At 51.5% G+C, this 17,779-nt stretch overlaps 1 protein-coding gene across 2 annotated transcripts in view; it reads left to right on the top strand.

Annotated features, from left to right (window-relative positions):
- The window catches only part of RNF216 (ring finger protein 216), a 72,905-nt gene that overhangs the window by 43,872 nt on the left and 11,254 nt on the right, over positions 1-17,779 (top strand). For both annotated transcript variants that reach the window (XM_082772916.1, XM_082772917.1), the window contains exons 14-15: positions 14,411-14,508; positions 17,003-17,225. In XM_082772916.1, coding sequence (XP_082629042.1) covers positions 14,411-14,508; positions 17,003-17,225 — 321 coding nt within the window. The remainder of the gene's footprint in view (positions 1-14,410; positions 14,509-17,002; positions 17,226-17,779) is intronic.

The raw sequence follows: 17,779 nt of genomic DNA, 5'->3' as shown, positions 1-17,779 counted from the left end.
TCCTTCCTTTGTACTGTCCTAACTACACCCACGTTGTAGGAGCTGCTGGCGTCTTGGGCATCCTCGCCCTGGCTACGAGTTAGGGGCGGCGTTGGTCTGCACACGATGTCTGGTACCCAGCACAGGAGCTCTGGGCAGGAGCTGTGTTGCCATGACGATGGAAATTGCAAGGGCTGGCTCTTGGGATGCTCGCCTCGTGGTTCTCAAAGGAGAAGAAGAGAGGTGGAGGAAAGCAGCAGCAGTGGCAACGCGGCGCGAGTTGTAGCTGCAGTAGGCGGCAATTCCGAGCCCGATGTGGGGCCGTGGGTTGTAATCCCCAAATGTGCTTCCCCCTGGGGTAGGAACAACATGAAGAACACCGTGCAGGAGCCAGGCAGCGTGTGAGTAAGCACCCAGCCAGTCTTCCATGCAAATTTTTGGACGTGGAGCAATGAGTTCCAGTAATAGCTCGCTGCTGACTCGCAGCGCTGGAGATGTTATGAAAACGGGCGCTGATAGCGTGTTTACCCGGAAAGATCCAGCTGCCAGGCTGGGCCATGCAGCACGGGGCAGATGGCCTGCTATTTATGCTGCTGGCGTGCCTGGAGCAGATTCCTCCGTGTTGCCACTGTCTGGAGGGGAAAGGAAAAAAGGAAACGTCCCCTGGAAGCGGTAAGGACGTATTTCCCAGGCAGGACAGGCAGCTCCAGCACACCTAGTGTGCTTCGGGGGCTTTTTAGGCATCTCCTCCTTGGTCCTGTTTAGGTGGAACACTTCAGGTCCTGGTGTGGATGCTTGTGAAGGGATGAGTTTATTTTTAACCATGGCCAGCGTGAGGTATGTCTGCTTTGATCTGGCACCTGGCTGTAAGCTTGTCCCTTTTTAACGCAGACTCCCGAGACAGTAAGGCAGGCTCTTTTTAACCGTCCTTCTCCCAAAATTGTTCACCAGGAGACTAAACTTCCCCAGCTGCCTGTAATCAAGATGTGTGATGATTGCCCTGGTGAGGCAGCCTGTTGTGTCTTGTCAAGCACAAATAGAAATTCCAAGGAAGGATGGGATAATTAGAAGCAATCCAGCGACTCTTGTGACTGCATAAAAATAACAGGGCTTTTTAAGGATGGCTTATTTTTAGCAGCCTCATGTGAAAAAAAGTTTTGTGGAGTCCTGTGGCAGAAGACAAATGAGGTATTGTACCTGCTTCTCTCTATTTTTCTCTCTCCCAGAGTATGATGTGTGCTGAGGATCTTGCTACATAAAGCCAACTGGCTCTGCAAGGCGTTGGGGTAGCTCACAGCCTGCTGCCTTTCTTACCAGCAGGGCGAGAAACACTTAGTGGGTAGTGAAGGTCTGATTTAAGACGAATGGGGTTCAAACATTATGCCTAAAGAAACTTTGCAACCTGCAGCCCTGCAACGTTGGACCCGATGATCTTGGGGTTGGACCCGATGATCTCCTGGGGTCCCTTCCAACCCCTGCAGTTCTGTGATTCTGTGATGTCTGCCTGACCCTTTAATTTTGCTATTTTATCATGTGTCGGAAAGGTTGACTCTCTTTCTGTTGGCCTGTCCTGTAGTGAGGCTCTGTATAAGATGAATTATTTTCAGGCTCGTTCTAAAAAGCTGCTTTTCTGAGGGAGAGAGTCCAGACTGGCAGCCAAAAGTAGGAAGTCAAATTTCAGTTGATTTTATAATATATCATTTAACACACAAATATCATTTGTGCATTCCTGGGAAATCAAGAAATAGTGGGTTTATATTAGAAAATAAAACTTTAAAAAAATGGAAGAGGGGGATTGGCTGTAGAGTGGTCTCACCAGCAGCTCCGTAGCCACCGGACAGGGTCCAGCCAGCAACACCAAACCATTTTGAAAAGGTGCCTGGATGTAGTGTGTGTTACCAGAGGTAAAGCTGGTGCATCTGAACGAGGCTAAACAAAACTGAAGATAAATCCTAGATGTGCTCTTGGGTGCTCTGCTGGTGAGGTGTGCATCGAGAGCAACGCTGACTTGGGGAGCTGCAGGGGGTGAGGCAGCTCCTGAGATCTGCTGTGGGACAGAGCGGTGTTTCCACTGGAGCGAGGTGAAGGACGAGGATCCTTCTGTGGTGTCTGGCTCCGTTCTTGCTAAAAAATCTTCTGGTTTGAGAGGCTGATGCTGGGGACGGTGGGAAGCACCGCAGTCCTGCGTGAGGGAACCACAGTGGGGAAGAAACTTAGAGACACCGAGTGTGAGGTCATGTTGCTTTCCCTTTCTCTAAATGCCTTTCTAATATAAAGCTTTGGTTGTGGTGCCACCTCATCCCATGGAGAATGACAGGAGGTGTTGTCTTGGAATCCTAACGCTGATTTCCCCCTCCAGATGCTGTTGTGCAGACATTGTCTGCCTGGCTGAGACTTGCCAGTCTGAAGCTGGGTTCGTTGTTACTTCTGGAGTCATAACGAGTTTTGTGGTTTCCACCCAAATGCTGCTGCATTGTTTTATGCGATTCTGAAAGCGAAACTAGCGCTGTACGAAAAATGAAATTGTCCTGTCAGCTGTTGTGGAGTGTCTGAGCTGCTGGATGTGCAGCGCTGATGGCAGCCAGGGAGCGCCTTCAGCTGCGGGGCCGCTCAGCCTCCATTCATCCTTGTGTATGCAGGCTTCCACATAGTTGTGTTTCATGGTACAAAGGTAAGAAAATGCCTTTTATTTTTCTTTTAAGTTGTTATTCCTGAATAAATTCGCTCCTGTCAGCTCTTACTCTTGGAACAAGCACGCCTGTGTTTCAGCTCAGGACTTCAGCCTAACGCGAGAGGGAAGAACCAGGAGTTTGCTGAGCGGACAGAAATATGCCCCAACTAAAAGGGCAGCTGATCCTGATTTAGAAGAAACTCTCAGCTTGTTGAACATCATTTTCCAGTAGCTACGTAATTAGGGCTGCTTGGAAAGGAGGCGTCAGCCCCCGGTGAAGCAGCGCGTTGTGCAGCCAAGTGCCCCCGGTGCCGGACAGAGCGCTGGGCGCTGCCTGCTCGCTGCTCTCCCTTTTGTTCTCCTCCTCTTTTGTCTTCCGTACAAACAAGACCCCTGTCCTTCTCTGCAGCCTGGTGTCCTTGCCCGTGTGCATCCCTTACGGAAGAAAGGGGAAAACCCTTTAATCCTTAGGGCGCGATGGCGGTGGCCTGCGGCGTTTCCGGAGCTGTAAGGAAGTGGCTGAAGTTCCTCCTCGCTGACTCCCCTCCGCAGAAATGTGGCAGATAGGTCTTTTTCCTTTTATGGCCAATAATGCTGGTTTCCCTTTGCAATAAAATCCCGGGTCAGAAGTGGAAGCGAGAAGTCGGTCAGGGGGAAGGGGCTGGTCTTACCAGCTCCCAGCGGGTGGGGATGTGATTTGCGACACAGCAAGTTCTCGACTAAAATAAACCCGAGTTACAACATCTACCCAGAGGTGCCTGCTTTGTTTGCTCGAGGGGTGCCTCAAGCCTTCAGTCTTGCTTAAGACAGCAATTAGGCATCATGACTAGTCTTAATTTCACGGGGAGAAGTTTATCTGGTCCGAGCCCAGCTAAGGAGGGTTTTCAGATGCTCTGATTGTGTCTAGGAAACTCTGATTGAATCTAGACACGCAGGAAGACAATGCCTCCTTTCTGACAGTTACTTTTACTGTTTCGCACCAAGCGAAGTGTCTCGGCCTCTAATGGATGTCTCAGAATAGTTTTCTTCCTGGGCCCTACGGAGCCATTTCATGCAGCAGTTAATGTGGTCTCGGTGCGTGACGCTTGGCACCGGCTCCGCTCCTTAGCTAAGGAGAGGTAATGACCCTCTGGGTGGTAATTGCACGGTGGTGGTAAGCCAAAAGACAACTTTCTCAGCCAATAATGTCTCTTACAAATCATCTGTGGCTGCAAATGGCTTGATGAATTTGAACCTTAAAAGTGTTTTTCTAATAAAGCGAGCCTCCTCTTTCTCGCTACGAAGTGCTTCACATCCTGTTTCACGGCTTTAACGCAAATGGTTTATTTGGCAATCTTTTAAAATAACCACTCAGTTCTTAAGTGGCACGGCTCTCACTCCTTCCCCGCGAAGCAGGCTGGCAGCTGCTTTAGTTTCACTTCTTATTCAGCCCTTGAACTCTGAAATCAGGAGGAAAGGCTGACTGCTTGGGAGAGCCTGCCCTGATGTTCCCAGGGCTGCTGGCGAGCCTCCTCCGCTGCCGGGAGCTGCTGACCTCGACAGGACGGATCGCTTACGGGCTGCTCCGCTCTTCCCTCCGGCAGGCAGGAGGGAAAGGCTCTTCCCACCTGGTCGGGCTGGTTGTTACGTCCCCGCGTGCACCTCGGGCCAAACGAGTTGGATATCCCGGAGGATGAGAGCTCGCGTAACCATCTCAGCACCTCACAGATCTCCTGCTTCGTTCCAGCCACCCCCTCAGCAGATAACAGCTCCAGCTGTGGGCGTGTGGCTTCTCTTCCAGGGGAAGGTGGCTTTGAAGATCCTGATTCCTCGGCTGCTGACTGTAGGAAGCAGCAAAGGAATCTGCTTTGTTCACACGGGAAGCTTCCTCTTGCTTACCAGCTGGTCAGTAGGAGCGGAGCACTTCCCCACGTGTCGGGGAAGCACTTTGGAAATGGTTTTCAGTAGCAATTGCACATTCTTCAGCTCTGGTTTAACAATAGGCTATTTGTGATCACGTTTGTTTTTTTTTTTCTCCTCCTTCCCTTGACTTTACAGCAGAGGTCCAAGGGGAAAAAAGAACACAATCTCTAAACTGCTCTGGGGCTGGGGAGATGGTAAAACCCAATCCTCTTTCTAAATACTTCGTTTGTGCTGCCAGAATTGTTGATTTAATCTTTCAGTATCCCACACTGCGTTTTTGTCTGGGCTTGGTTACCCTCTGAGGGTACGGCACTTAATCCTTGAGAGGGAGCTGCCTGTGCAGTGTAAGTCAATAATCCAACCTTTTGATAAGGTAACCCCCGAAGGTAACTAATCTCCATCCTCGCCTACTTCCAGCTTTACAGAAGCACTCGCTACTTGCAGGCTTTAGATTTTTCCTATTTAATTACTGAGAGTCTCGGTAATCTTTGCTAGGTCCTGGGTTTGGACTGGAAGGCACGCATCCAAAACTGGACATCGGGTGGAGGTCTGCACCCAAATTCTCCTGCTGCCAGAGCTTCCCGGTGGTGCTTGCCTGAAACAGAGCGTGGGGAAGAATGGATGAAGCCTGACGTTATTTAGGGCAGCGACAGCCATCAGTAGGATTCGTGGCAAGCCTCCTTGGTCCGGGGGTGGAACAAAGGGGATGGCCTCTGCTGGGTGAACGTGAGCATCCAGCAGACCCCATCTCATGGAACCTGGCCTGACAGCAGCGATACAACACGAAAATATTTTTGCTGTCGTGGTCGGGTCATGGCAGAAATTGCTGCTGCTCCTTAGGAGTTACTGCTGCTTCTTAAACAGGTCCCTGGAGAGGAGGTGGCTTGTATTTTTATTTTATTTTTTTTGTCTTTTACAGAAGGCAGCCTTGCAACAGCTCTGGTTTGCAGGCTAGCCGTGCCATGCAAATAGTTGAGCAGGGCATTTAGTTAAATTGGTGCTGCAGAGAAGCAGGGGAGGGGAACCAAGCTTTCTGCTCAGTGTTTGCAAGTGTAGCAGAAAGGGAACTACTTCACTTGGGATTTCACAATGTAAAAGCCTTGCAGCTCTTCTTCCTGTCTCACTTCTGTTCAGATGAGCCTTTTTCGGAGTGACGCCGAAACCTTGCAAATGTTTCGGTGTTCGAGAGCTGGGTTTTTGTCTCATTTTCCCAGCCTCCTGCCCCGTCTCACATGATTGCGTGGAAGCGAGCCTGTCTTGCTGGATTACCAGCTTTTGTTTCGGGGCCAGGCAGGGTGGAGAGGCTCCCCTTGGAAGCGCTCGCTCAGTTCAGCTTTATTTTAGGCAGATCCAAGATGTTCCTCTTATCCCAAAGTGCTTCCGACCGCTGCATTTTTCCAACACTACTAAAAATGCAAATCGAAAGGGATTATAAGATTTAAGTGAAAACTAAATTACAGATTAAATGATTCTTCTAATTAGGAGACAAAAGTGTCCTGAGCTGGCCCTTGTTTGGCAGGGTACTGCAGCACCACTGCTTGAACCTGCCTGCCCTCCCGCAGGACTTAGCTCAGCCGATGGGTTTGGTCAAGACTGGACGGGTCTGGGTGTGAGCCCGCACGGTGTGGGATATCCTCGGGTGGCCCTGGCCCCTCTGCCACGCTCCTTGCACCCCCAGGTGGGTTTGTGGGGTGTGCAGGGCCCCTCGGTCGTTCCTGTATCGCTCCAAACCTCACAAATTGAAGGCTGGTGTGTTCCTGCCTGCAAAACACCCGCAGTTGTTCACTGGGATGTGAAGGCATGCGTACGGCAGGGGTTGAAGTTGGTCTTTTTCACCATATGGGTATGAGACTTTTTGGGTGTTGCAGCCCCTGCCTGTGCCTCCTGATTTTGGGTCTTGTTTGTCTCACCCTTCCCTGAAAGCTGCTCCACCCTGATGGGATGAGAGGCACTTCACATCTACCGAGGCTGTAATAGGGCTTCAGAAACCCTCCTGAAGCTGCACTTTTGGGGTTTCTCTTGCCACCTCTACACCAAAAGGGAAACCCGTGCCCAGCTGGGCTTGGTCTGGACTCGTGGGTGCTTTGGGTACAACAGGAGGCAGTGAAAATGTCAGCTGGGGGCTCTGAAAGAGGAATTGGTCAGCTGCCTGCACACTGATTTCCCTGGTTAGTTCTTAATGCCTTACTCGGCTTTACCGCAGCGCATGCTCATTTGTTTAGTGTCTGTTTTTCTTTTTTTTTACCAGGTGCTCGAATAGCTTTTGTTCTGTGGGAGGAAGCCCAGTGCCTGGCTGCACTGGAACATCAGGTCCAACACCTCCCACCACGCTGCACTGCCTGGTGCTTTGAGGCTTTCAAAGCCTTGCCCAGCACCCTCCGTGTCCGCACAGCACCCCTTCGAGCCGGGCTGTTCCAGCAGGCTGCGCTAGCATGGGGCCCCCCTGGCTTTGATTTTACCACTGGCTTATTTTAGGGTAGCAAACGAGTTGCAGCTGGCTCGGTGTCACACTGGTGAGTCTGGGAGATGGAGGTGAGAAGCTCAGAGGGCCATTTTCACCATTTTCACTCTCTGCCATAAGCACTGCCTGCCTGCTGTGCTGTGCAGATCAAATTTTGGGGCTCTGAAAGTGTTTTCTCTTAGCTTCTGCATGGAGAGGAACAGGTAAGAGGCAACTCTCCCATGCAGGCATTAAAACTAAAAAGTTGTACAAACTTCTGAGATTTCAAGGAGGCCAAGTATCATTTTGTTCTCATCTTCCTGCAGTTCTGCACCCTTGCTGGTTCTCTGTGTTGTTTGCTTTGAATTGTGCTTCTTTTTTTGTTTTGTTTTTGTTATGGCTAGCTTAAATCTAGGAGCAGCTTACTTGCGGGGTTTCCCCTTGCTCAAGGTTAATTTCCCTGGCAAAGCAAGCTGTACTCGCACAGTTTCTGAGGGTTTGTTTTGCCAGCATAGCCACCCTGCTCAGAAAGTTCACATTTTTCATCCCTTGCAAGTGTTACAATGACCTGGGGTGTTAACTTATGCTGTAAGCAGAGAGTACTGTTGAAAATAAGGCTCTAAATGGGAAAAGAAGCGTGCTAATGCTGCTGGATTACTCTCCGAATTGCCATATTGCACAGGCTCGTTAAAAGTGGTCGTAGGTGTGTTACATAAACCTGGGCCTCCACGCAACTGCTGCTGGAGGAGAGGACATCTGGAAACGAGTTCCTGGTGTGATCCTTTCCTAGCACAAAATCTGGGAGCTGGTAAGGGGAGAGAGACCAAGGAGATGAGCAGGACGGCCAGCTCTGGAAGAGGTCTGCAGTTGCTGCCCCAGAAAGCAGTGGGGAGGGATCGGTGTCCGGGGCAGGGCAATGAGGGATTTGTTTGTCTTGTGGTGGTGTAAGAGGGAAGTTTCAAAATTAACTCCAGGGATTGTTCCTCCTCGTGGCCTTACAATGCTTCATTAGCAGGTATCTCTGCGAACAAGGTGCCTTGCTTTTGTACCACCTTCACCATCGCGTTATCTCTGGGTGCAGCCCCTCGAGTTATCCTGAAAAAATCAGGCTGCTTATCGTGCAAGCTAAATCTGGGCCTGTCCCGAGGTCGGCATTGTTCCACTAAAACCACAGTCACTGTTACTTAGCCCTGCTAGATTTCATGATCTGGCCTTCGAGCAATTGGAAACAGCATCGCTTTTTTGCTGTGTGCAGGCTTAAATGGACAACCTCTTAGATCTCCTCTGCCGAGTGGAGTAAAGCAATCTGCAGCAGGGGGGGGGATGCAGGAGGGTCAGCTGCTGAGAGCTTTGAACCAGTTTAATTATTTACTTTAGCTGGGCAGGCACACGGCTGATACCTGCAATCAGTCCTGCAGATCTGAAGGCTGGTTACCAGCTCCGCGAGCGACTCCTGTAGCAGGTACTGAATTTCCCTGCCTTCCTGCCCTAGCAGAGAGTGCTGCGACTTGAGGTCTGTGGGTTTAAATGTCTTCAGCGTGAGGTCACAGCCTATATTTAACCCACCTTTATAAAGTGATCAAGCAGTGGCTTCCTCCAGCTGCCTCGGGTTGCTGGATGAGCGCCGTGGAAGGTGCCTGAGCCACCCCACCGAGCTGCCCCCAAACTTCTCTGCTTGGAGAGCTGCTGGATCCTGCCCAGAGGCAGGGGATAGCTTTTGAAAAAGTGTTGTTTTGGGGCATGAAGCTTACCTGTACAATAAACACTTTTTTTCTTAGCTTAGGGAAGGGATCCTGGTGAGATGAAGGAGTGATGCGAATGCTCCAGTGCCCATTCACGCAGCCGTCCTGCTGCCTGGGACTTGTGGTGCATTCCTCACATCCATGGGGCTTAAAAGGAAGGAGCTTTGAATCAGAACTAATTCTTTCAACTATCAGTAGTGGGATTCTTTAAACTTTGGTACAAGATGACATTAAACCATGTTTGTTCTCAGCAGCAGAGCCATGTCTCTGGTTGTGTTACGGTAAGCGAGCAGTTCCTCGTGCTCGCAGTTGCCTCTCTGACCAGCAGCAGGGTGTTACTGGTGCCCAGCAGCACTTCTGGTGTGAAGCTGTGGGTGTTTTGGTTCTGTACGTCTCTAACTACTGCAGCCAAAGCATCAGGTCAGCCAGCCCTTTAAAGCTGAGCTCTGGGGAGGGGAAGAAGCTTGCTTTGCTTTCCTCTGCGTTTTGGGCATCGCACGTCTCTGTTGTCTGAAAGGTAGGGGGGATTGTGATATATTTAATTTAACAAAAAAGTATGAAACAGGAGGCGTTGGTTGGAGTTGTCATTTTTGGTAACTCGGTTTAATACACGGCTGTAAAAGCTTTGACCAGCACTGTTGATGAGCGTCAGGAATCAATGTGGATTTTCCTCATCCCCGTCCTCTGCAGGTCTCCAGTTAGGTTTTCACGCTGCCCCATTCACACAGACTACTCCAAGGCTTCCTTTCCCCTCCCAGAACAAATCATGGCTGTGCTGAGGAGACGTCACTTTTTCTCCCAGCAGCTCGTCTCCTCCTTTCTCTCCTCCTTTTCCATCCCCAAGCCCCGAGAGCTGCGCTGTGGCCGGCGGCCGCTGAGCGGCAGCGCTGCCTGAGGAACAGCAGCTCCAGCAGGAGGAGGAAACCACCCAGCACTGATTTCCTCCCCGCTACCACTTCGTCACTCCTTGTCCACCCGAGGCATTGTGTCCGTTTTGCCACGCTCAATGGGTTTTGTGCTTTTGGGGTTGGTGCTTCGGGCCGATCTAGGCTGCTGCCCGCCGCGGTGCCAGCTCTTGGATCAGTCGGGTGCTCACCGAGCCCCCTTTTCCTGTGCTGGGTGTTCCTACGTATCTAAAGCAGGTTTTCTCACCAATGTGGATTGTTTGGGGCTGGATCGTGTCCTCTTTATCCTGGTTTAACATAGAGGAAATCCCAGAAACAGCTCTGAAGGAGTTTGCCATGAGAGCGTGTCCGTGCTTACGCTGGGTTCCTGGAGCTCCTCCTGCACCCGCTTGTACCCGAGGTCGGTGTGGTGTTAAGGGAGCAGGGAGGAAGGCTGTGCTCCTGTTCTCCCTTTACCTCCTCTGCTTGGGAATTGCAGCCCTGTAACGAAACCGGCGCAGCACAGATTGGCCCCGAGGTGCTGTTCCGAGACTGATGCATTCACATCTGGTTTGGGGTAAAACTTGGCCGGTTTGAGGCCAGCCTGCGCTATTGTGCGTCTGCAAGCAGGAAGGAGCAGGGAAGGAGCAGGGAATCGAGCAGGGAGTGCAGCCACCGACATCCCCACGTGTGCCATCAGGGACACAGGGACCCGTGTGGTGCTGCAGCAAAAGGATTTAATTCCCCAGCAGACGGGGAGCCGAGGCGAGCACCAGACCCTGCTCCACCACCGCTGAGAGCTGGAGGGCGGTGATGACAGCCTGGTGTTTGAGAGGAGCTTTTTTTTTTTTTTTTGCTTTTTTTTTTTTCCCCTCCCCTCTTTGCATTTTGCTCAGTCAGGACGTGGCTTCGTGTAACCTCCCCCAGCAGCAGCAGGCACGCAGGAATGCCGTGGGCAGCCGCTCACGGAGCCCTGTGCATCGGCTGATGTTTTCGTGGTGGCTCGTGGCGGTGCAAACAACAGCCTGCCTGTGGCCGAAAGGACACGAGGGCTGGCGGGGGGAAGTTCATTTCTCAGGGCTTTCTTCCCCCCTAATGCACGGGCTGGACCTCGGAGTTATTTTTAGGAGAGGGTGGAATGAAAAAAAGAAAAAAGTTGAGGCTGTGTTTTAATACTTCAGTATCTGCGGCGAGGATCAGTGGAAGTGCTGGGGAAGGCTGGTTCCCATAAAACACTTCCTTGTACCTTCACTGGAGGCAGGGACAATGAACAAGGGCCGTTTAGGATCGGGGTGGCTGCGCTGCAAGGCAGCCCCAAGCACAGAGAGCCCCTGGGAACAAAGGATCCTCCTGAACCCAAACATGTTTGTGCTAATCCCGGCTGCTTCCTGGCGGCCGGCGAGAGGAAACGGAGCCACTACCTCTAACAGATGTACAGTGAGGAGATTACAGGGTGATTAAACACCCTCTCCATCACATCCTCCTCTCTGCTGTCCCAGCCCAGCGCGTTAATGGACTGTCCCAGGCCGCCTGCCAAGCCCGGGCAGATGTAACAGGCAGGAGATATTTAATCTCCGGCATCCGTGCCTGGTTTGGAGCTGCTCACGAGTGCCAAAGCTTCTCCAAACCGTCCTGGAAGTGCGAGCTGTGTTAGCTCTACCTGCCTGTTAGGCTGGCCCTGCCTGCGAGGAGGGCTGGGCTGCGGAAACGCAGTGAATTCACCCCCCTGGAAGGGATTAATTTATCCAAAAAGCTTTTGTTTTCATTAAAAATAAAACGTGCTTTCCCACATCGGGTGCCTCTGTATGACAGGGTTGGCTCACAGACAGCTGCAGGAGAAGCCGGATGGGATTTGGGGGCAGGATTTGGTTTTGGAGGAGCGATGCGCTCCCCGGCTGTCAGCTCTGGGGGTGGGAAGGATGCGTCCCCCCTTTGTGCGCACCGAGGTGCTGCCTCATCTCGCGGCAGCCTTGTCGTGGTGCCAGGATTGCACAATAGAAATAATCCAGGGTGCTTGCAGAAATCAGCCGTCCTACCGCGTGTTTAGGTTAATTAATATGGAAATGGCAGAGTACATTTCTTCACCGAGCAAAAAGCTGCTGCTGAAATGAAAGAGCCCTCTGTGGAAGCACTGTCGAGATGGAAATCGTCGTTGGGCGAGACGGGCAGAGCCCTCCCCGACAGAGCGGGTTTGGTTCAAGTAGGTGTAAAAATTCCAGAGGGCATTTTTGTGTTCTCAGGGAACGGCTGTGACCTGAGCTATGGCACTGGAGCAGCTGCCTTTGTCCGAGCCGTGCACTCAGACACTTTTTCCTCTCCTTTTTGTGCCGAGGGGTCCGACACCAGTTCCTGTAGCTGCTAACAATGGGCTGTTGTCTCGCTTACACCAAGAGTTGCATCGAGCTCTCAACGGCCCCTGCGTTGCCAAAATGTTCCCTTCTCTCTCCTGGAAGGGGGATGTTGAGGCCGGAGGCGTGCAGCAGGTGATGGTGGTAGCTCAAACCCCGGGGATGGTGGTGCTGAGCCCCAGGCAGGGCCAGGATTGTGCCATGAGCCCACCCGTGATGGCTCTCGCTGCGTGGAGCTCGCCGTGAGATGGCAAAACGGACACCTCCAGGTTCACCAAGTGCCAGCACATCTGGGAGCCTGCGAGGCTCTGTCCTTTCCCTTTCTCCTCAGCTGTTAAGGAATCCGTTCCCCTGGGTGGAGGAGACAACTGTTTGGCAAACGGCAGCAGCTTCAGCTCCAGGGATTGTGTTGTTTTTAAATACCTGCGGCGTTCAAAACTGGGGTGGTGGCGGTGACCAAAGGCAAAGGGAAGGACTTGGTGTGAAGGAGAAGCTTCCATCTGCTCCAGAAGGGCATCGCTTCTACTTCGGCAGCAAAAGAGGCTCCTGGAGCTCAGTAATTGGGGATTGTAGGCTCCTGGCCGCAGCGTGTGCCAACCCTTCTGGCAGAAAGCTGTGAAATCTTTGTTGCTGGCGTGTGAAAGTGGTTGTGGGTAGCAGGGCCCCAGCGACTGGTTTTAACCCTTGATGCGTGCAAAAAAGCATGCAGCACTTCTGATCTTGGAGTGGCGTTTGGCTGGGTGTGGAATCAAAGGGGAGGGAGCTTCCTCGCCGAGGAGGCACCCGAAATGGTGCCAGATTGAACAGCTCGAACGGGAAAACGCAGCATAGGATGAGCGATTCCCAGGGATCACCAGAAACAAGGCACCTATAGCCCCTTAAAGCTTGGGCCTGCCTGCCCGAGGTGTGTTGGGATGGTGAGTGATGACAAAATGCTGTGCTGAGCTCCGGGACGTGGACACACGCTCGGCTCTCCTCCTCCAGCCCTGTGCCTGCGGTGTGCAAACACATCCAGCTCCCCAGCCGGGGCGAGAAGCCTTTCATTCCACAGATGAAAGCCGAAGCTCTTAAGCAGCTCCCAGCGAGCACAAATACAAACAAGTCAACGTTTTGCACTCCCCCTCCTAGGGGTGGCTTCCTTGGAAGCTTTGGGCTTCGTCCTGTTTGGCTGATGAGCGATCAAAAGCGCGCTGCTGCCTGCGCCTGTCTTTAGGCAGAGAAGGCACCGAGAGCTGAGGAGAGTTTTTGGTTAGACTAACGAAGAGTTTCAGAGTCTTGGCTAATTCTTATCTATCCTATGAAGCTCCTTTTTAAAATAAAATGAAGGTAATGCACTCAAAAAGGTGTCTCTGCAGTTGTCATCTCGCTAGCTGTGCGACTGGAGCAGGGCAGGGCTGTCTCCAGGGACCTCCCTTGGTGTGGAGGGGAAGAGGATGCTTCACAGCCCTCTGGTTTTCCTGCCAGGGGGGAGAAAGCTGGATGTAAAAACCCGAGTCCCAGCCCTGAAGATGAAACAGTTGGATCGTGAAACGCGCGCCTCTTCCAAGTTTGATTTGGATGCTTTTTTAATCGTCCTCAAATTAAAGGAAAATCTCTTGTTTGACCCAAAACAAAATTATGTTTTCTTTGGACGGCCAGCTGAAAAAATCAACTGTGTTGCCAGTGTTAGTCCAAGCTCCCTTGCCAAGAGTGCCTCCACAGCTCTCTGCTCCGTGAGGCTTCACCAGCCTGAGCTGAGTCTTGGTGCCGAAGAGCTTACAAGAACAGGAGAGCTCAGTCGCTTGCTCTAAATTTAGTTCGGCTATTTTGGTTGAATTCGTAAATACTTTTTCATATGCCACCGCTGTTCTGTGGACACTTGTCCACATCCTGCCTTGTAAAACATTTGCTCGCACAAGCTGCTCTAACCATTTCGTGAAGTTTTACAAAGCAAAATATAGACTGGCTTGTGAGGTGAGGCAGTTTTTGTTGCAACCGCAAAACAGCGGCAAGCTTTCCATCACAAGCTGAACCAAAAGCCCCTTGTATGCAGGGGAAAGATCTTGCTCAGGAAGCATAGGAGCTTGGTGACCTTTAGCATCGTATTTTTGTTTCTGCAGTCTGCTCCTGGTTGACCTGGTGGCCATTCCTTGAGTTGGAGGTGAACTAGGATTTACAGACTCATTTTATACAGTCATAGATAGCTCCAGTTGCATTTTGTGCCTGGGTTCTTGTGCCTTGGAAACCCCTTGGCTCCTGTTATGGGTGGTTTCATTCTGGTCTCCAGTGTGGGACAGACCCGCGGACCTCTCTGAGGCCTTGTGCCTCGATTCAGAATTGCCAGCCCCATCCTCAGCTGAGAAGCTGCAATGTGGTGGGGGAAAAGATGGGAATTTTTCCAATCCCCAGTGCTCTCAGTGGCGTGCTGGGTCTTCTCTTCCTTTAACGCTTGCTGTCTTCTTCAGGAAACATGTCGGAAGTGCCAGGGGCTATGGAAGGAGCACATGAACCTCACCTGCGAGCAGCTGGCTGAGAAGGATGACATCAAATACAGGACGTCCATGTAAGTAAAGGCCACAAACGAGCAAAAATAGGGGGCTGGGTAAAATTAATAATAATAATGGTGATGTGCAAGACAATAAACTGGCGTGGAGGGGGTAAGAAGGGTAAGAAACTGAGCTGTTCTTGTAAACACTGGAAGCCCTGAAGTCTTGCTGGGTGTTGTTACCTCCATCAGGGAGGTACTGGAGGCATCAAAGCTGAGGGGTCAGGAGGCTCCTAGGATGGGATTTCTTTCTGTGAAAGATACTTGGCAAGGGATGCAGGCGGTAATCTGAGAAGGTGGGAGAGTTGTCACCAGACCAGCCTGTTCCCCTGGCTAGCCCCACGTCTCGCAGGCTGGCACCTGGTCCTTCTCCGAGGTGAGAAACCCCCACTGCGTTGCTCCCGTTCATTTGGGGGGAGAAGGGAGGTGTTGTGTTGAGCCAAAGCAGCATCCTGAGTCAAAGGAGCTTACCTTCTGAAAATCGAGACTGGTGACAACATGCTGAAGTGTGGCTTGCTCAGCTGCTGCTTTGTGGCTTTATGGAGGGATGTGTTTGCTCTCAGAAGTTTCTCTGTTTCTAACCACTCCGTCTGTAGGAATCTTTACAGAATCAAGTCACGTTTTGAAATACTTACGTGTAAATCTCAAGTGTTACCCCCAAAACCTTCTGAAGCCTGAGCTCTCTCGTTGCTACCATAGATAACAAAATCTGCTGGCTTTAGGAGACGAGCGAGGGCTGAGCCATGAAGCTGCATGTCTGTACAGTCAAAGGGGAATTGCCTGCGTTGCCCAATCCTTTCCTCTCTGATTCAGCGTGTCCGGTACGAGCAGAGTTTGGAGAGCTCCTCCACTGGGAGCCTGAATGATTGCTGCTTGCTCATCTCACAGTCCATAACTTAGAACAAAATACTGTCCCAGATTTGATATGGTTTCTTTCTCTTGTCACTCCTTTCCCTGTAGGAAAGAGGGGCGAGAGGGAGGAGATACAAGTTGTCATGTCCCCAACAAGGAAAAAAAAAAATCAGTTTCAAAACCTTTAGCAGATTGCTGCCGTAGATAGATGAATCTTACTGCACAATAAAAGCTTCCTTTTGAAGCCCTGCGTAAGGAAAGGGAAGCACAGCTGGAGTTCAGGCCAAACTTCCTGCTGGGCTCAAAGTTTCCAAAAAAAAACCCTGCATCAGCAGCATCCTGTTGAGCAGAGGAGGGAAGAGCAGCTGCAGCTCGCAGAAATCAGTCTCAAATTGATTATTATTTTTTTTTCCTTCCTGTCTATTCTTAGAGCACCTCCTAATACCTGGGCACAGGTCGTGCTGGATATAACCACACAGGAGCTGGGGGTAGCTGAAATTCCCACCTCCAGCTGCTCCTTTTTCCACCTCGCCACTCGCTGCTTCTCCGGTTGTGCAGATGGAGCAATTTGTGGGGCTGTGCCTGCTTTGGTGCTGTGATCCTCCTCAAAAATACCTCTCTGTCATCTCCCAAACACATGTTGGCTTCGCAGGGCTGCTGGAGCAGCTGGGTGGAGGTGCTGGCTGGGGAAGATCTCTCCCTGCTTGGGTCAGCGCAGCCAAAGGACCGTGCCTCCTCGGTTGGTGCAGTCCCTTCCCTCTGCTGTCATCAGATTTCAGTTCTAGATGGCGAATTAAATTGTAACATGATCTCCCGTGGTCAGAAAATGGGCCCTCAGGATGACAGCTTGTACTCTTAAGTCTTTTAATTAAATGACCGAGGCTTTGCTGCCTTTTGGTGCCAAAATAGCATCGCCGGGGGCTGAGCCTTTGCACTGGGGCGTGTTGCTGCCAGGCTGCCTCTTCGGGACGGGACCACGCGTTGTCCTGGATTCCACGCCTTGTTAGAAGCCTGTCTTTTGCACCTAAAGCAATAACCTCTGGAAGACTTATGTGGGGAATTTTACTGGGAAAGCCCAGTCTCAGTGGGGAAAGACGTGATTATCTTTCAGTTACTGATTTAAATTTAACGAAAACCAAATAAATCTGGAGCGTAGCAGCCAGCATTGAAAAAAAAAAAACGACATGGCCATGGCGACTTTGTAACCAGAGCAACAGCCAAACATAAAACTATCGAGCAGATGACAGCAAACAGTTTGCTTTTCCTGAACTTTTATCTCCTGGACCATATTTCTTTGTGGCAGAGTCAGGAATCCTCATGCCCTTTGGTCCCTTGACTTACGGTTTGAATTCCTCCCGAGCCAGAGCCTGGCACCGCTGTGTTTTGGCTCGCATGGAAACCAGAATCGGGGCTGTAGCATGCAGTAAGTGATTGACTTTCCTTCACTTAATTTGTTCTTGAGTTGTCATGGGCTGGCTCCAAGTGGAGCTGAGCCCAGACCTCCTTGGAACGGCGATGGACTGTGGGGATAGCGTAGGAGGGGAGAGAAGGGGGAGAGGGGGGTTAAAGCCGTGCTGGGATGGTGCAGCAGCAACTTCACCGCAGGCTGGTGAATGCAAACAGCCCGTCTCTAACTCATCTCCCTCCTCTTGTGTTGCAGAGAAGAGAAGATGACAGCTGCCCGCATTAGAAAATGCCACAAGTGCGGGACTGGCCTCATTAAATCGGAGGGTTGCAACCGCATGTCCTGCCGCTGCGGCGCTCAGATGTGCTACCTCTGCCGGGCTGCCATTAACGGGTACGACCACTTCTGCCAGCACCCCCGCTCGCCCGGGGCTCCCTGCCAGGACTGTGCCAAGTGTTCTCTCTGGACAGATCCCACAGTAAGTAACGGAGGGCTTTTGTCCACGATTCGCACCCTGATTTCAATTACCGTCCCATGCCAGCGGGTTGAAATGCACGCGTTCCTCCAGAGGAAAACAGCCGGTCGGAGACAGCAAAACATTTCTTCTCTCAGGGCAGCTAAAAAACACACTGAAAGCCTCTCCATCAGCACAGACTTAATCTGACTGCGACTTGGAAGCAACTGGTGTTGCTTTAGGAAAAAAAACAGACAAGGGCTTTGGTTGGAAGTGCTCTGAGCGCCGTTCTGGGGAGCGGACTTGTGAAAAGAGCTGGTGGGCAGCGTGTGCTGGCAGCAGGGCACAGCAGCAGGCGTTGGGATTACTGGAACTGGCTCCTGCCTTTTGCAGCTGAGTTGCTTTTTGGTACAGCTCTGCATCTGCTGTCTTGCTGGTGCCCAATAGCTTTCCCTGTCCGCTCAGATGACTCTGTGAGTCCCTTCGCAGAGACAGAGCTGCTGAGAAAAGTGCCTGCGAGCCAAAGGTCCCGAGCTGCAGTTGTGTCCGTTCTCACGGCTGTTGTCAACAGCTGCAGG

The sequence above is a fragment of the Aythya marila genome, assembly GCF_965140915.1.
Source record: "Aythya marila genome assembly, chromosome: 15".
NCBI lineage: Eukaryota > Metazoa > Chordata > Aves > Anseriformes > Anatidae > Aythya > Aythya marila.
The sequence above is the reverse complement of the archived record's forward strand: the minus strand, read 5'-3'. Positions and strand labels throughout refer to the sequence as shown.